Here is an 18,621-nt window from a genome sequence, read left to right on the forward strand (position 1 = left end):
TGCCCTGGCATTTGCGGTTCTCCTAGATGTAGTCCTAAAGCCTTTGCAAAAGGTTTCTGGGGAGGGCAGCCTTATTTCGTCCTTCATGGTAGGACACTTTACCACTCCAGGCCAGTAACACGTACTCGGGAATCACTGTAGAACAAAGCATTGCAGTGTATGTTTGCTGGCATTCAAACAAAATCCGTTCTTTATCTCTCTGTGTTATCCTCAGGAGAGTGAGATATAATTCATGGTCACCTGGTTGAAATAGGGTGCTTTTCTTCAGGGACACTCAGAGGTGCCCGTTCCTGCTGGGCTGTTTGCCTGTGGCTGAACAGAAATGTTCGCCGCTGTTAGCCACAGGGAGGGGGGAAGGTTGAGGGGGTAGTCACGCGGTGGGAGGAGGCAAAATGCGACCTTGTAACGAAAGCACATGTGCTATGTATGTAATGTTAACAGCAAGGTTTACCCTGAAAGAGTGTAGCCACTGTTTTATAAAATGTGTCTTTTTAAATACCGCTGTCCCTTTTTTTTTTCTCCACCAGCTGCATGTGTTTCAATGATCACAGGATCTTCTCCTTCCCAGAGGCTAGTGAAGCTTAGAAAGAAAAAAAAACGCACTTGCGATGAAATGTTCTCCGAGCTCATGCTGTCCTCCCACACTGACAGAGCACAGACGAATGCGTGGAGGCAAATAATGTCAGAGTGCAGGAAAGGACAAAATGACCGGGAGGAGAGGTGGAGGGCTGAAGAGAGTAAGTGGCGGGCTGAAGACAGGGCTGAAGCTCAAATGTGGCGGCAGCGTGATGAGAGGAGGCAGGATTCAATGCTGAGGCTGCTGCAGGACCAAACCAGAATGCTCCAGTGTATGGTTGAGCTGCAGCAAAGGCAGCTGGAGCACAGACTGCCACTGCTGCCCCTCTGTAACCAACCGCCCTCCTCCCCAAGTTCCATAGCCTCCACACCCAGACGCCCAAGAACGCGGTGGGGGGGCCTCCGGCCAACCAGCCACTCCACCACAGAGGATTGCCCAAAAAAAAGAAGGCTGTCATTCAATAAATTTTAAAGTTGTAAACTTTTAAAGTGCTGTGCTTAAAGTGCTGTGTGGCATTTTCCTTCCCTCCTCCACCACCCCTCCTGGGATACCTTGGTAGTCATCTCCCTATTTGTGTGATGAATGAATAACGAATGCATGACTGTGAAGCAGCAATGACTTTATTGCCTCTGCAAGCGGTGATTAAAGGGAGGAGGGGAGGGTGGTTAGCTTACAGGGAAGTAGAGTGAACCAAGGGGCGGGAGGTTTCATCAAGGAGAAACAAACAGAACTTTCACAGCGTAGCCTGGCCAGTCATGAAACTGGTTTTCAAAGCTTCTCTGATGCGTACCGCGCCCTCCTGTGCTCTTCTAACCGCCCTGGTGTCTGGCTGCGCGTAACCAGCAGCTAGGCGATTTGCCTCAGCCTCCCACCCCGCCATAAACGTCTCCCCCTTACTCTCACAGATATTGTGGAGCACACAGCAAGCAGTAATAACAGTGGGAATATTGGTTTCGCTGAGGTCTAAGCGAGTCAGTAAACTGCGCCAGCGCGCCTTTAAACGTCCAAATGCACATTCTACCACCATTCTGCACTTGCTCAGCCTGTAGTTGAACAGCTCCTGACTACTGTCCAGGCTGCCTGTGTACGGCTTCATGAGCCATGGCATTAAGGGGTAGGCTGGGTCTCCAAGGATACATATAGGCATTTCAACATCCCCAAGTTATTTTCTGGTCTGGGAATAAAGTCCCTTCCTGCAGCTTTTGAAACAGACCAGAGTTCCTGAAGATGCGAGCGTCATGCACCTTTCCCGGCCATCCCACGTTGATGTTGGTGAAACGTCCCGTGTGATCCACCAGAGCTTGCAGCACTATCGAAAAGTACCCCTTGCGGTTTATGTACTCGCCGGCTTGGTGCTCCGGTGCCAAGATAGGGATATGGGTTCCGTCTATAGCCCCACCACAGTTAGGGAATCCCATTGCAGCAAAGCCATCCACTATGACCTGCACATTTCCCAGGGTCACTACCCTTGATATCAGCAGATCTTTGATTGCGTGAGCTACTTGCATAACAGCAGCCCCCACAGTAGATTTGCCCACTCCAAATTGATTCCCAACTGACCGGTAGCTGTCTGGCGTTGCAAGCTTCCACAGGGCTATCGCCACTCGCTTCTCAACTGTGAGGGCTGCTCTCATCCTGGTATTCATGCGCTTCAGGGCAGGGGAAAGCAAGTCACAAAGTTCCATGAAAGTGCCCTTACGCATGCGAAAGTTTCGCAGCCACTGGGAATCGTCCCAGACCTGCAACACTATGCGGTCCCACCAGTCTGTGCTTGTTTCCCGAGCCCAGAATCGGCGTTCCACAGCATGAACCTGCCCCATTAGCACCATGATGCATGCATTGGCAGGGCCCATGCTTTCAGAGAAATCTGTGTCCATGTCCTGATCACTCACGGGACCGCGCTGACGTCGCCTCCTCGCCCGGTATCGCGTTGCCATGTTCTGGTGCTGCATATACTGCTGGATAATGCGTGTGGTGGTTGATGTGCTCCTAATTGCCAAAATGAGCTCAGCGGCCTCCATGCTTGCCTTGGTATGGCGTCCGCACAGAAAAAAGGCGCGGAACGATTGTCTGCCGTTGCTCTGACGGAGGGAGGGGCGACTGACGACACGGCTTACAGGGTTGGCTTCAGGGAGCTAAAATCAACAAAGGGTGTGCCTGTACATCAAGGAGTATTTCAGACAGGACTGCACGGAGGGTTCCAATAAGAAATGGTGCACCAAAGTTATCGTTGTTATTGGAACAAGGAGGTTAGCCTGGCCTCTGATTGATACATGGCTAGATTAACCTCACTGCGCCTTCTCTGTGAGTGACTGCAGTGTGATCTAGACAGGGGAGGAGGAAAATGAGTACAAAACAAATCTGGTCTATTTCTTGTTCTGACCCACTCCATCTATCCTTTACATCTTTGGCTGGCAGCAGACGGTGCAGAAGGACTGCATGCCATCCACATCTCATGGCTGCTTGGCAGAAGATGGTACAGTACGACTGCTAGCCATCTTCATCTCTTGCCTGCCTGGCATAAGATGGTACAATACGACTGCTAGCAATCCTCATCTCTTGCCTGCCTGGCAGAAGATGGTACAGTACGACTGCTAGCAGTCCGTATCGCCTGCCCGCTCACCATAAGACGGTTCAATAGGACTGCAGGACTAAAGAGAATGACCTGGTCAAGTCACTCCAAATTTAGTCCCTGCGCCCATGTCTGCCCAGGCGCTCCTGATCGACCTCACAGAGGCGACCAGGAGCACCTCAGACATGACGATGACGGCTACCAGTCGTACTGTACCGTCTGCTGCCACAAGGCAAGGGGTTGCTGCTACTGTGTAGCAATGCTGTACCGCGTCTGCCAGCATCCAGGAGACATAGGGTGACGGTTACCTGAGCGGGCTCCATGCTTGCCGTGGTATGGCGTCTGCACAGGTAACTCAGGAAAAAAGGCGCGAAATGATTGTCTGCCCTTGCTTTCAAGGGGGGAGGGAGGGAGGGTGGGAACGGGGGCCTGACGATATGTACCCAGAACCACCCGCAACAATGTTTTAGCCCCATCAGGCATTGGGATATCAACCCAGAATTCCAATGGGCAGCGGAGACTGCGGGAACTGTGGGATAGCTACCCACAGTGCAACGCTCCGGAAGTCGACGCTTGCCTCGGTACTGTGGAAGCCCTCCGCCGAGTTAATGCACTTAAAGCATTTTCTGTGGGGACACACACACTCGAATATATAAAACCGATTTCAAAAAAACCGACTTCTATAAATTCGACCTAATTTCGTAGTGTAGACATACCCTAAAACCTATTCTCTGAGTATGGTTTTCCAACCAGTTGTGCACCCACCTTTAGGTTCATCTAGGCTATATTTCTCTGGTTTGTTTATGAGACAGTCATGTGAGACAGTATCAAAAGCCTTATTAAAGTCAAAATATATCACATCTACTTCTTTCCTCCTATTCATAAGCTTGTTACCCTGTCAAAGAAGCATATTAAGTTAGTTTGACACAATTTGTTCTTGACAAATCCATGCTGAATGTTACTTATCACCTTATTTTCTTCTAGATGCTTACAAATTGTTTGACTGTTTGCTCCATTATCTTTCCAGTTGCTGAAGTTAAGATGATTCATCTATAATTCCCTTGGTTGTCCTTATTCCCTGTTTTAAAGCTATGTACTATATTTGCCCCTTTGCAGTCCTCAGGTACCTCGTCCGTCCTCCTCAGTTCTCGTCGTCTAGTTTAGTGAGATCCCTTTGTAACTCTTCACAGTCAGCTTTGGAATTAACGATCTTGAGTAATTTTGTATTGTCTGCAAAATTTGCTACCTCAATGTTTACTCCTTTTTCCAGATCATTTATGAATACATTGAACAGTACTGGTCCCAGTACAGAACCTTGGGGGATCCTTCCATTTACCTCTCTCCACTGTGAAAACTGACCATTTATTCCTACCCTTTTTTCCCTATCTTTTAACCAGTTTCTAAGCCATGAGAGGACCTTCCCTCTGATCCCATGACTACCTACTTTCCTTAAGAGCCTTTGGTGAGGGACCTTGCCAAAGGCTTTCTGAAAGTCCAAGTATACTCTGTCTACGGGATTACTCATCCATGTTTATTGACATCCTCAAAAAATTTTAATAGACTGATGAAGCAAGATTTCCCTTAACAAAAGCCATATTGACTCTTCCCCAATATATCGTGCTCATCTATGTGTCTGATAATTCTGTTCTTTACTACAGTTTTAACCAGGTTGCCTGGTACTTAAGGCTTACTGGCCTGTAATTGTCAGGATTGCTGCTGGAGCCTATTTTAAAAATTGGCATTACGTTACCTATCCACCAGTCATCTGGTATAGAGGATGATTTAAGCAATAGGTTAAGTAACACAATTAGTAGTTCCCTCAGAACTCTTAGGTGAATACCATCTGGGCCTGGTGACTTATTACTGTTTAATTTATCAGTTTGTTCCAAAACCTCCTCTATTGACACATCCACCTAGGACAGTTCCTCAGATCTGTCACCTACAAAGAATGACTCGGGTGTGGGAATCTCCCTCACATCTGCTGCAGTGAAGACTGATGTAAAGGATTCATTTAGCTTCTCTGCAAAGGCCTTGGCTTCCTTGAATGCTCCTTTAGCACATCGATTGTCTGGTGGCTCCACTGATATTTTGGTAGGCTTCCTGCTTCTGAGGTACTTAAAAAAAATTTTGCTGTTAGTTTGTACATGTACATTGGCCAAACTGGACAGTCTCTATGTAAAAGAATAAATGGACACAAATCAGATGTCAAGAATTATAACATTCAAAAACCAGTCGGAGAACACTTCAATCTCTCTGGTCACTCGATTACAGACCGAAAAGTGGCAATTCTTCAAGAAAAAAACTTCAAAAACAGACTCCAATGAGAGACTGCTGAATTGGAAGTAATTTGCAAACTGGATACAATTAACTTAGGCTTGAATAAAGACTGCGAGTGGATGGGTCATTACACAAAGTAAAACTATTTCCCCATGTTTATTCCCTCCCCCCAACTGCTGGAAATGGCCCACCTTGATTCTCACTACAAATGGTCCGTCCCCCCCATTCCCGCCCCCCCGCTGGTAATAGCTCACCTTACCTGATCACTCTTGTTACAGTGTGTATGGCAATACCCATTGTTTCATGTTCTTTGTGTATTTTTCACTACATGCATCCGATGAAGTGAGCTGTAGCTCACGAAAGCTTATGCTCAAATAAATTTGTTAGTCTCTAAGGTGCCACAAGTCCTCCTTTTCTTTTTGAGGATACAGACTAACACGGCTGCTACTCTGAAACCTGTTAGTTTGTGTCTTTTCTAGTTGGTCTTCAAATTCTTTTTTGGACTGCCTAATTATACTTTTATACTTGACTGCCCAAGTTTATGTTCCTTTGTTTTCCACAGAAGGATTTGACTTCCAGTTTTTAAAAGATGTCTTTTTGTCTCTAACCACCTGTTTTACTGTTGTTTAGCCCCAGTGGCATTTTTGGTCCTCTTACTGTTTCTTTTTTATTTGGAGGTATACATGTACTTTGAGCCTCTATTATGGTGTCATTAAAAAGTTTTCATGCAGCACACAGGCATTTCACTCTTGTGACAGTTCCTTTTAACTTCCGTTTAACTAGCCTCCTCGTTTTTGTGTCGTTCCTCTTTTTGAAGTTAAATGCTACTGTGGTGGGTTTTTTTGGTATTTTCCTCCCTACAAGGATGTTATATTTAATTACATTATGGTTGCTATTACCAAGCGATTCAGCTATATGCACCTCTTAGACTAGATTCTGTGCACCAATTAGGACTAAATCAAGAATTGTCTCCCCCCTTGTGGGTTCCAAGACTAGCGGCTCCAAGAAGCAGCAATGAATGGTGTTGAGCAGTTTTATTTTTGCATCCCATCCTGAGTGATATGTTCCCAGTCAACATGGGGATACTTGAAATCTCCCATTATTATTGGTTTTTCTATTTTTGTAGCCTCTCTATTCTCCCTGAGCATGTTACAGTCACCGTCGTCATCGAGTTAGGAGGTCAGTAGTATATTCTTCTCCTGTACTCCTACTAGTCAAGCATGGAATCTCTACTGTAGAGTTTCTATTATACTGTTTGATTCATTTAAATTTTTTACTATATTTGCCTTTATGCTTTCTTTTGCATATAATGCCACTCCCCCACCAGCATGACCTACCATGTCATTCTTATATATTTTTGCACCCTGGTATTACCATGTCCCATTGATTATCATCGTTCCACCAAGTTTCTGTGATGCCTATTTTATCAATACCCATGTTGTAAGACTCACAGTTGGGTGTACATTTAATTATGCACTATGGTACAATGTTCATGATGTTAAATGGTTTGAGTCATCTGGCAGCAGGATGGCATTTCTAGGCTCCATTCACTACACTGGCGATTTCTAAAGGAAGCACGTTTTCTTGGTCCCAAGGATACACATCCAAGTGGAAGTTACTGCAGACAGCACAACTCCGTTTGGGTCTCAGGGGAGAAATGGGGTTTCAGAAGGCAGGAGGAGCCAGCCACTGGATTCAGAAAAGGTTCTTGTTCCTCAACCCTAAAGCACAATGAGGAAGAAATGCCAGCCAGATGCAGACTAGCTGGCTTTGCTAAGGTTACACGCAACGGTTCCCTCATCCCAGAATGCAGTGAACAGAATGCAAATCAGCTTTTTAAACTGGCTGGATGTAACAGGGTTATGTTAGGTGCAGTGTGTCTCCTTTAAAGCAACTGGCTTTCTTCTCCAGTGTTACTTCAGGGGTCACAATAGACTTGGTTAACACAAAGGTCCAGTTAAGCGGAGTTATACTTTGTGCACACTCACATCTGTGCACACACAGGGTTTAACTGACTGACTTCAGAAGAGTTCTGCTAGGGATGAATTTGGCAGTGAGAGCCCCTGGGGACTTCCCTGTTGCTTCAGCAAATCAGCACAATCTGTATCTTAATGTAGCAACTTCTTACATTCACAGGCTCTCCCCACCAATATTCACACATTGTTTTCACAGTTAGGTTACTTTGGCTCTGCAAATAAATGGGGTTATTTTTCAATTTTTGAAATAAGTTATTACAAAAGAAGGAACATCAACCAGAAGATAGGAGAAACAGCACTTCTGACCAATGCCCATAGACGTGGACTCCGTGGGTGCTCCAATGGTATTAACACCATTAATTTGGACTTGAATAGGGACTGGGAGTAGCTGGCTCACTACAAAAGCAACTTTCCCTCTCTTGGTCTTGACACCTCCTCATCAATTATTGGGAGTGGACCACATTCAACCTGATTGAATTGGCCCTGTCAACACTGGTTCTCCACTTGTCAGGTAACTCCCTTCTCTTCAATAATGCCTGCATCTGGAATTTTCACTCCATGCATCTGAAGAAGTGGGTTTTGTACCACGAAAGCTTATGCCCAGATAAATTTGTTAGCCTTTAAGGTGCCACCAGACTCCTTGTTGTTATTGTGTCAGATTATTCATCTCTTTGGAGCATCCTAATTCATCTGAGCACACCCTACTGAGGTGAATGGGCCATTCCACACATCAACAGTACTCCTGTACTGCAGAGCCTGTTCCGTTGCACTAGCTCCCTGAAGTAGATACAAAGTTTGGGGCTCCCTGCTATTCCTCTTGCTGCCTCCAGCTGGTGGATATGCTTCTCAGCCCATCAGTTACCATCCCCCTTTCTTCCCATGGCCCTTTCAGCCCTACCGGGGACATGGTGGGGCCAGGAGGAGGGCAGAGCTGGTAGCTAAACTGGTAGATCATTCCCCTCCCACAGGTGCCCTCCAATCATGCCCCCTCACTAACTCCTCTTCCTCAAGAAACAAGGGAAATTAACTGCCCCAGAACATGGTTAATACAGGTCTTGTTTATAGCGCCTTTGCCAGTACAGCTATGCCAGCTAGACTTACCCCTTCGTAGTACCCTCTTCAATTCAAGGAGTGCATTTCAGATTCCTGCTGGCACTGCCAGTCTGACGTGCCTTCTCTGGCTTGTCAGATTGGGTTTATATCTGCTGCTGAATCACAGCGCCACTCAGACTACTTCCTGGGCTGGTGAACCACCTGTGGCTCATTAATTTTATACCAGTGTAAGTCCACGGATTTCACTGGGGTTGCTCCTGATTTACACTGTTGCAAGTGAGGAGAGAATCAGGCAAACTCCAGGGTGCTCCGGGGCTCAAGCACCCCTGGAAAAAAATAGTTGGGGTGGTCAACACCCACCAGCCACAGCTGTTCAGCTGTTCTACAGGTGGCATGGGGCCTCGGGGGAGAGGGGACAGGAAGAGGCGGAGTGAGGGTGGGGCCTCGAGGGATGGGGTGGAGTAGGGCGGGGCCTTGGGGGCAGAGTTGGGGTGGAACACCCACCAGGAAAAATAAAAGTCGGCGCCTATGACCACCTGGCTAAGCAATGCCTGCTATGGATTTGTGTGCATACTCTTCTCTCCCCACAGAACACCCAAGTGAGCAATATCTCCTCTGAATTGTCCCCTGGGACAGGACCATACTTACTGGTTTCATAATCCAGGTGATGCCAGGATTCTTGCGAAATTCTTCCACAAACAAGTGGTACTCTGATGGCATCTCAAATGTCTTGGGGAAAAAGTCACATTTTCTTGCCTCCAGTTTTCCTGCCTCTCTTTCTATCTGCTTCCGAAACCTCTTCAGGTTTTTCACTATGTAATTCTTACGAGTCAGCTGAGTGGAAAGAGAAATACAAGAGCAGACTCTGCAAATGTTAACACAAATTAATCATCACTCTTCTTTCACTTGAATTGCCCAGGAGATGAGATGTTTCTGGTGATATCTGGTAATAGATCTCAGCAGCGATGCCATAGGAGGTTAACTAACTGAGAAAACCAATGAGTAAAGTTAGGGATTCTTTCCTTCTTTGTGGAGGAGCCTGCATGGTTGGTGTGTGCATGGGCTTTGGTTTGGGTTTTTTGTTGTTGTTCTTTAGTTCTCAGGAGGAGCAAGGGGAAGCTGTAGCAATCCCCAGTGCATTATTTCTGGTCTAAAGCCTTTAGGTATGCTGATTTCCAAGGTAAACACCAAGTTTTAGGGCCTGTCTATACTGAAAATACAACCATCTCAGATGACCTGGTTGCAATACAATTGTTCTCAGATATATTTAAAACACAGTTCCATTTTGTAGTGCACATGGGACTTTACGTGCGTTTCTGCTTCTGCTAAAGCCCTGAACATGCTACATTCTGGAACTATGCTAGAACTGTCCCAAGGAAGAACTGTGCTACAACACAGTTGTCCTTGTAGTGTAGAGTTGGTCCTGGATTCCTGAGATGGTCCAGCGCAGCCTTCATGAGATTTATCAGATGTGGAATACAATAAATCTAGTGTAATGTTCCTGGGCAGAGCCACTCTTCTGTTTCCTGGAGTGACAGAGGTTGATAAATTCTGAGGAGGAGTTAGCACAGCAGTCAGGAGGTATTAGGTTTCATGGCAGGGAATATTCCAAGGTAGTTTCCATCAACAAGCTTTTCCCATGGAAGTTTACGACTATTTCTCCAAAACTATTTCCCCAAAACCATCCTGACCCATATATTTCACTCATAGTGGTTTCTTACCTCGTAGTGGTTCCGAAAGTGGCAGATACGAACATGTTCATCCATGTAGGTATGGTCAAAATTCTCCCGAAGCCAGCTGACATCACACCAGTAAAAATCCCACTCACCCTCCCTATAGAAAGAGGCAGAGACACAGCCGGTAAGGCAAGCACTAAGTTCTAGGTCATCACCACACCCACCCTTCTTGACAGCCACCACCTGTCATCACCACCACAGCTTCCTTCTCTCCTTGCAGTTTTTCAGGCTAATAAAAAGCCTTGGTACACATGATTAATCAATTTTTTTGTTTATTTTGTTCTTTAAAAGTTTAGGCTCTGAATTTTAATAGTTCCCATTATAACCAAGCCTGGTTTGGTCTGAACATACCAACGTATTAGGTATAAAAAAAACAGTTATCATATTGATTCTTGACTACCAGGAGTTCAACTGAAATCATCCAATTAGTTAGAAAAGCAGAAGCAGGACTTAGAATAGAGTCATCTACAACCAGGCAACTCCACTGAAGTCAGTTCCCACAAATTCAATGTGCGGCAGTCTTCCCCCTGAGTCAGTACTACATTATTTAATTGTATTTATAAGATCCTATTTAAGGGATGACAGATCAATAGCAACAGAACTAAAACTGAAAAACTATAGTCAGCAGTTCCTAGTCTTCAAACACAACAAATCAGTGAAAGAAAGAAAAAGCTAGAGACAGGATAAATGATCGCAATACTAAATTAAGCAGGAATGAGAGAGACTGGCAGAGAAAAGAGACTGTATTGCACTGTAATTTTCAACCACATTTAACAACAGTGGTCAAACACAGCTTTGTCTTCCCTCATTGAAGCAGCATTGAGATCAAATGTTCTGCTGATGTGCACAGTGTCACTCAGCTTCAACAAACCAATCAACCAGCCTTCATTCTAAAAAGGGTTGACCACACTTTGTTGAAAGGATGCTGAACTCATATGACCTGGTCCACAGCAGCAATACAACAAAGTTCAGCATGAACTGACAAGGAGTTATGTTAGACACACATTTGCAAACTTGGTTGAAAATTCTAGTGGAGCCAGAGTTGAATATGACAAAAGAATAGGGAAGGCTAACCAGTTGCAAAGGGAAAGAATTTGGAGCTTACTCTTTTACTTCAATCCATCCTGGTCTCTGGCGCAGGATATCTAAGATGGTGTTTGTGAGCGCACATTTGAATCGGATGCAAGCTCTTGGTTCTCTGTGGGGAGGGAAAAAAAGACACCATACTCTCTATGAAGTCCAAGAGCAAGCCTGCCACAAATGGAGATCTGGATTCTGTGTCTTGTTCTGCCACAGGCTCCTTGTAGGACTTTAGGAAACTCACTTAATCTCTTGTGCCTCAGGCTCCCCATCTGTACAATAATGATAATAATACTTTCCTATCTCACAGAAGTGTTGTGAAGATAAATTCATTAATATAGGCAAGGCGTTTATATACTATAGTGTCGAGCATCATCGGGAAGCCTATAAAGAAAATTAATTTTAAAATGAACTATGTTGAGACAACCAAAATCATTTTCATGTATGCCTTAACCAGTATATGTAAATATAATGTAATCTCCTGAAGTGCAGAGCATCTCACTCCCCTTTTTACTTTGATAGTTCAGACCTTCTAGTTATCCTCTAATCCAGGGGTTCTCAACCTTCTTCTTTCAGAGCCCTGGTCTACACTAGGACTTTAGGTCGAATTTAGCAGCGTTAAATCGATGTAAACCTGCACCCGTCCACACAATGAAGCCCTTTATTTCGACTTAAAGGGCTCTTAAAATCGATTTCCTTACTCCACCCCTGACAAGTGGATTAGCGCTTAAATCGACGTTCCTGGCTCGAATTTGGGGTACTGTGGACACAATTCGATGGTATTGGCCTCCGGGAGCTATCCCAGAGTGCTCCATTCTGACCGCTCTGGACAGCACTCTCAACTCAGATGCACTGGCCAGGTAGACAGGAAAAGAACCACGAATTTTTGAATCTCATTTCCTGTTTGGCCAGCGTGGCAAGCTGCAGGTGACCATGCAGAGCTCATCAGCACAGGTGACCATGATGGAGTCCCAGAATCGCAAAAGAGCTCCAGCATGGACCGAACAGGAGGTACGGGATCTGATCGCTGTTTGGGGAGAGGAATCCGTGCTATCAGAACTCCGTTCCAGTTTTCAAAATGCCAAAACCTTTGTCAAAATCTCCCAGGGCATGAAGGACAGAGGCCATAACAGGGACCCCAAGCAGTGCCGCGTGAAACTGAAGGAGCTGAGGCAAGCCTACCAGAAAACCAGAGAGGCGAACAGCTGCTCTGGGTCAGAGCCCCAAACATGCCGCTTCTATGATGAGCTGCATGCCATTTTAGGGGGTTCAGCCACCACTACCCCAGCCGTGTTGTTTGACTCCTTCAATGGAGATGGAGGCAATACGGAAGTAGGTTTTGGGGACGAAGAAGATGATGATGAGGAGGAGGTTGTAGATAGCTCACAGCAAGCAAGCGGAGAAACCGGTTTTCCCGACAGCCAGGAACTGTTTCTCACCCTAGACCTGGAGCCAGTACCCCCCGAACCCACCCAAGGCTGCCTCCTGGACCCAGCAGGCGGAGAAGGGACCTCTGGTGAGTGTACCTTTTAAAATACTATACATGGTTTAAAAGCAAGCATGTGAAAGGATTACTTTGCCCTGGCATATGCGGTTCTCCTAGATGTAGTCCTAAAGCCTTTGCAAAAGGTTTCTGGGGAGGGCAGCCTTATTGCGTCCTTCATGGTAGGACACTTTACCACTCCAGGCCAGTAACACGTACTCGGGAATCATTGTAGAACAAAGCATTGCAGTGTATGTTTGCTGGTATTCAAACAACATCCGTTCTTTATCTCTCTGTGTTATCCTCAGGAGAGTGAGATATAATTCATGGTCACCTGGTTGAAATAGAGTGCTTTTCTTCAGGGGACACTCAGAGGAGCCCATTCCTGCTGGGCTGTTTGCCTGTGGCTGAACAGAAATGTTCGCCGCTGTTAGCCACAGGGAGGGGGGAAGGTTGAGGGGGTAGTCACGCGGTGGGAGGAGGCAAAATGCGACCTTGTAACGAAAGCACATGTGCTATGTATGTAATGTTAACAGCAAGGTTTACCCTGAAAGAGTGTAGCCACTGTTTTATAAAATGTGTCTTTTTAAATACTGCTGTCCCTTTTTTTTTCTCCACCAGCTGCATGTATTTCAATGATCACAGGATCTTCTCCTTCCCAGAGGCTAGTGAAGCTTAGAAAGAAAAAAAAACGCACTCGCAATGAAATGTTCTCCGAGCTCATGCTGTCCTCCCACACTGACAGAGCACAGACGAATGCGTGGAGGCAAATAATGTCAGAGTGCAGGAAAGCACAAAATGACCGGGAGGAGAGGTGGCGGGCTGAAGAGAGTAAGTGGCGGGCTGAAGAGAGTAAGTGGCGGGCTGAAGACAGGGCTGAAGCTCAAATGTGGCGGCAGCGTGATGAGAGGAGGCAGGATTCAATGCTGAGGCTGCTGCAGGACCAAACCAGTATGCTCCAGTGTATGGTTGAGCTGCAGCAAAGGCAGCTGGAGCACAGACTGCCACTGCTGCCCCTCTGTAACCAACCGCCCTCCTCCCCAAGTTCCATAGCCTCCACACCCAGACGCCCAAGAACGCGGTGGGGGGGCCTCCGGCCAACCAGCCACTCCACCACAGAGGATTGCCCAAAAAAAAGAAGGCTGTCATTCAATAAATTTTAAAGTTGTAAACTTTTAAAGTGCTGTGCTTAAAGTGCTGTGTGGCATTTTCCTTCCCTCCTCCACCACCCCTCCTGGGATACCTTGGTAGTCATCCCCCTATTTGTGTGATGAATGAATAAATAATGCATGAATGTGAAGCAACAATGACTTTATTGCCTCTGCAAGCGGTGATTGAAGGGAGATGGGGCGGGTGGTTAGCTTACAGGGAAGTAGAGTGAACCAAGGGGCGGGGGGTTTCATCAAGGAGAAACAAACAGAACTTTCACACCGTAGCCTGGCCAGTCATGAAACTGGTTTTCAAAGCTTCTCTGATGCGTACCGCGCCCTCCTGTGCTCTTCTAACCGCCCTGGTGTCTGGCTGCACATAACCAGCAGCCAGGCGATTTGCCTCAACCTCCCACCCCGCCATAAACATCTCCCCCTTACTCTCACAGATATTGTGGAGCACACAGCAAGCAGTAATAACAGTGGGAATATTGGTTTCGCTGAGGTCTAAGTGAGTCAGTAAACTGCGCCAGCGCGCCTTTAAACGTCCAAATGCACATTCTACCACCATTCTGCACTTGCTCAGCCTGTAGTTGAACAGCTCCTGACTACTGTCCAGGCTGCCTGTGTACGGCTTCATGAGCCATGGCATTAAGGGGTAGGCTGGGTCCCCAAGGATACATATAGGCATTTCAACATCCCCAACGGTTATTTTCTGGTCTGGGAATAAAGTCCCTTCCTGCAGCTTTTGAAACAGACCAGAGTTCCTGAAGATGCGAGCATCATGCACCTTTCCCGGCCATCCCACGTTGATGTTGGTGAAACGTCCCTTGTGATCCACCAGAGCTTGCAGCATTATCGAAAAGTACCCCTTGCGGTTTATGTACTCGGCGGCTTGGTGCTCCGGTGCCAAGACAGGGATATGGGTTCCGTCTATGGCCCCACCACAGTTAGGGAATCCCATTGCAGCAAAGCCATCCACTATGACCTGCACATTTCCCAGGGTCACTACCCTTGATATCAGCAGATCTTTGATTGCGTGGGCTACTTGCATCACAGCAGCCCCCACAGTAGATTTGCCCACTCCAAATTGATTCCCAACTGACCAGTAGCTGTCTGGCGTTGCAAGCTTCCACAGGGCTATCGCCACTCGCTTCTCAACTGTGAGGGCTGCTCTCATCTTGGTATTCATGCGCCTCAGGGCAGGGGAAAGCAAGTCACAAAGTTCCATGAAAGTGCCCTTACGCATGCGAAAGTTTCGCAGCCACTGGGAATCGTCCCAGACCTGCAACACTATGTGGTCCCACCAGTCTGTGCTTGTTTCCCGAACCCAGAATCGGCGTTCCACAGCATGAACCTGCCCCATTAGCACCATGATGCATGCATTGGCAGGGCCCATGCTTTCAGAGAAATCTGTGTCCATGTCCTGATCACTCACGTGACCGCGCTGACGTCGCCTCCTCACCCGGTATCGCTTTGCCAGGTTCTGGTGCTGCATATACTGCTGGATAATGCGTGTGGTGTTTAATGTGCTCCTAATTGCCAAAGTGAGCTGAGCGGCCTCCATGCTTGCCTTGGTATGGCGTCCGCACAGAAAAAAGGCGCGGAACGATTGTCTGCCGTTGCTCTGACGGTGGGAGGGGCGACTGACGACACGGCTTACAGGGTTGGCTTCAGGGAGCTAAAATCAACAAAGGGGGTGTCTTTACATCAAGGAGTATTTCAGGCAGGACTTCAAGGAGGGTTCCAATAAGAAATGGTGCACCTAAGTTATCGTTCTTATTGGAACAAGGAGGTTAGCCTGGCCTCTGATTGATACATGGCTAGATTTACCTCGCTGCACCTTCTCTGTGAGTGACTGCAGTGTGACCTAGAGGAATGAGTCCCCTAGACAGGGGAGGAGGCAAATGAGTACAAAACAAATCTGGTCTATTTCTTGTTTTGACCCACTCCATCTATCTTTTACATCTTTGGCTGGCAGCAGACGGTGCAGAAGGACTGCATGTCATCCACATCTCATGGCTGCTCGGCAGAAGATGGTACAATACGACTACTAGCAATCCTCATCTCTTGCCTGCCTGGCAGAAGATGGTACAGTACGACTGCTAGCAATCCGTATCGCCTGCCCGCTCACCATAAGACGGTTCAATAGGACTGACTGCAGGACTAAAGAGAATGATCTGGTCAAGTCACTCCAAATTTAGTCCCTGCGCCCATGTCTGCCCAGGCGCTCCCAGCCGACGTGGCCAGGAGCACCTCGGACACGACGAGGACGACTACCAGTCGTATTGCACCGTCTGCTGCCACAAGGCAAGGGGTTGCTGCTACTGTGCAGCAAAGCCGTACCGCGTCTGCCAGCACCCAGGAGACATAGGGTGACGGTTACCTGAGCGGGCTCCATGCTTGCCGTGGTATGGCGTCTGCACAGGTAACTCAGGAAAAAAGGCGCGAAATGATTGTCTGCCCTTGCTTTCACGGAGGGAGGGAGGGAACGGGGGCCTGACGATATGTACCCAGAACCACCCGCGACAATGTTTTAGCCCCATCAGGCATTGGGATCTCAACCCAGAATTCCAATGGGCAGCGGAGACTGCGGGAACTGTGGGATAGCTACCCACAGTGCAACGCTCCGGAAGTCGACTCTAGCCTCGGTACTGTGGAAGCGCTCCGCTGAGTTAATGCACTTAATGCACTTAGAGCATTTTCTGTGGGGACACACACACTCGAATATATAAAACCGATTTCTAAAAACCGACTTCTATAAATTCGACCTTATTCCGTAGTGTAGACATACCCTGAGGCTTCCCCCAACATGCTCTAAAATTTCCAGGGCCCAGCAGACTCCAGAAAGGGCGTGGGGCTTCAGCTGCAGGGGTATGGGGGGGAGAAGATGGGGGGCTCAGGGCTTCTGCCCCATAGGATGCTGGACTTTAGCCCTGTGGGGCTGGGGGCTCAGGGCTTCTGCCCACCGGGGCGCCCAGCTTTAGCCCTGCGGAGTGGAAAGGGGGGGATTGGGGCTTTATCCCCACAGGACTCCAGGGTTCGGGGCTCCTGGCTTTATCCCCACAGGGCGCTGGGGCTGGGATCTTCTGCCCACCGTGGCTTGGGGACCCCCTGAAATGACTCATGGACCCCCCAGAAGGCCTCAGACCCCTGGTTGAGAACTGCTTCTCTAATCAATAAGATAGCCTACATATTAGATAAAATTACATTTTAGCCATACCACCTTGTATTATGATCCCATCCAACCCTGCAGATTAAGTAAAAGGTTGGTCAGTGATGCACTACTGGATGTAGGCTACCAAGGAACACCTGTGTCCTGCAAGAAATGGTCCTACTGATTCTTTCCTCTAAGTCTGTAAATAATCAATGCCCCTAATTGTGTTATGAAGTGCTATGGTGCTGGAGGTACTATTTTTCAAATATGATACAAAAACAAGGTACTGACCACCTGTAGTCATTAAAAACACCAAGAAACTTTGGGTTAATTTCAGTGTCCTGGTCAAGTTCCATCTCAAGTAATTATTTTGCATATCTAGAATTCCCCCTGCTCATTCAACTGATACTGTCTATTTCTTGTGCTAAATTGTTATGCACTGTTACCAAGCACTGTTAACTATTTGCCGTACTTCACCCCAGATGTAGCTGCATTTTAGTTGTGCATGAAATGATTCCCTACACAGTCTGAACATCAGTTTATTACATTTGGGATGCTTTGGGATGATGCAAGATCATGATTAGTTCTGGGCAGAGAAATAGATCTCATTTCAGGGGGATTCTGAAATTTTGGTTTTGTTCCCATTTGGAACAAAACCCCAACATTTTGAAATTCTGGAGCCCTGGCTCTGGGGTAGTCTGCTTGGAACTGCAGACCCTGGAGCCCTGAAGTCCTAGACTCTGAGATAATCCCCCTAGAGGGCTACCCCAGAGCCATGGACACTGGAAACCCATCCTTCCCAGCAGCCTGCCAAGGAGCTGGGCAGGCAAGCTGGCAAAAAAACAGGCAAGTTTCTGATGGAAATATTTTGAGACATGTCTAGTTGCTGGAGGAACTTTGCCAAAATTGCACTGACTCCACAAAATATTTAAGTTATGACAAAAAATGTTTTGTCAGAATTTTTCCAACCAACTCGAATCATTATCACAAAGATATATTAGTAAGGAATATACAAGCCCAAGGATCTATGACTGAAGTGACAATACCAATTCCTATTTGAAAAGAAGCATGACCATCAAAGGCAGGCAAAACCCTGTTTATCAGAATAGTTGTGGAGGGAACAATGATTGCACAAAGGCCACTGACCAGTTCTCGGAATGAGAAACAAATGTGAAGTAATACATAGCATATACCCACCCTCTTCATGTCCACATGCAAACATGTCATTCAATCTACGCTTCAGAAAAAGAATCACTCACCGTTCTTTCAGCTTCTGGTAGCCATAAGACCCTTTGTGGCCTGCATTCTGCAACAAGACAAGTAGAAAATAACTTATAACAATTAAATGGGGAGAATAAGGCTGGTGCAGAATAAGTTGTGGACAGCCCCTTGGAGGGCACTTTGTCCTGTGAAATTTCACCAGTATCTTTACAGTTTTCACTAGGATGCTGGCATATACAGCACTTGCCAATCAGGGCTGAACCTGACCCAAACTTTTTAGAGCAGGGACTGTTTTCAAGCACACTGTTGGCATTTAAATAACAACCATGCCAACACTTCAT

The 18,621-nt window shown here is 46.9% G+C and overlaps 2 protein-coding genes across 16 annotated transcripts in view; one reads left to right on the forward strand and one right to left on the reverse strand.

Moving 5' to 3' along the window:
* Window positions 1-14,039, forward strand: part of LOC140896711 (uncharacterized) — a 29,939-nt gene extending 15,900 nt beyond the window's left edge. Inside the window, exons 1-3 of one of the 2 annotated variants that reach the window (XM_073308735.1) lie at window positions 6,513-6,605; window positions 11,848-12,787; window positions 13,376-14,039. In XM_073308735.1, coding sequence (XP_073164836.1) covers window positions 12,205-12,787; window positions 13,376-13,917 — 1,125 coding nt within the window. In that variant the 5' untranslated portion in view covers window positions 6,513-6,605; window positions 11,848-12,204 and the 3' untranslated portion in view covers window positions 13,918-14,039. Of the gene's footprint in view, window positions 1-6,512; window positions 6,606-11,847; window positions 12,788-13,375 lie in introns of those variants that run through there. The other variant, XM_073308734.1, reaches the window with a different exon arrangement.
* TTLL9 (tubulin tyrosine ligase like 9) overlaps window positions 1-18,621 on the reverse strand; it is a 74,659-nt gene that overhangs the window by 14,547 nt on the left and 41,491 nt on the right. For 5 of the 14 annotated variants that reach the window (XM_073308726.1, XM_073308727.1, XM_073308724.1 and 2 more), the window contains exons 2-6: window positions 18,319-18,365; window positions 11,297-11,389; window positions 10,177-10,288; window positions 9,104-9,289; window positions 1,180-2,712 (exon numbers count right to left, since the gene is read on the reverse strand). In XM_073308726.1, coding sequence (XP_073164827.1) covers window positions 1,726-2,712; window positions 9,104-9,289; window positions 10,177-10,221 — 1,218 coding nt within the window. In that variant the 5' untranslated portion in view covers window positions 10,222-10,288; window positions 11,297-11,389; window positions 18,319-18,365 and the 3' untranslated portion in view covers window positions 1,180-1,725. Of the gene's footprint in view, window positions 1-1,179; window positions 2,713-9,103; window positions 9,290-10,176; window positions 10,289-11,296; window positions 11,390-14,027; window positions 15,584-18,256; window positions 18,283-18,318; window positions 18,366-18,621 lie in introns of those variants that run through there. The other 9 variants (XM_073308720.1, XM_073308723.1, XM_073308718.1 and 6 more) reach the window with 3 other exon arrangements.

This window comes from Lepidochelys kempii, chromosome 13, assembly GCF_965140265.1.
Source record: "Lepidochelys kempii isolate rLepKem1 chromosome 13, rLepKem1.hap2, whole genome shotgun sequence".
Taxonomy (NCBI): domain Eukaryota; kingdom Metazoa; phylum Chordata; order Testudines; family Cheloniidae; genus Lepidochelys; species Lepidochelys kempii.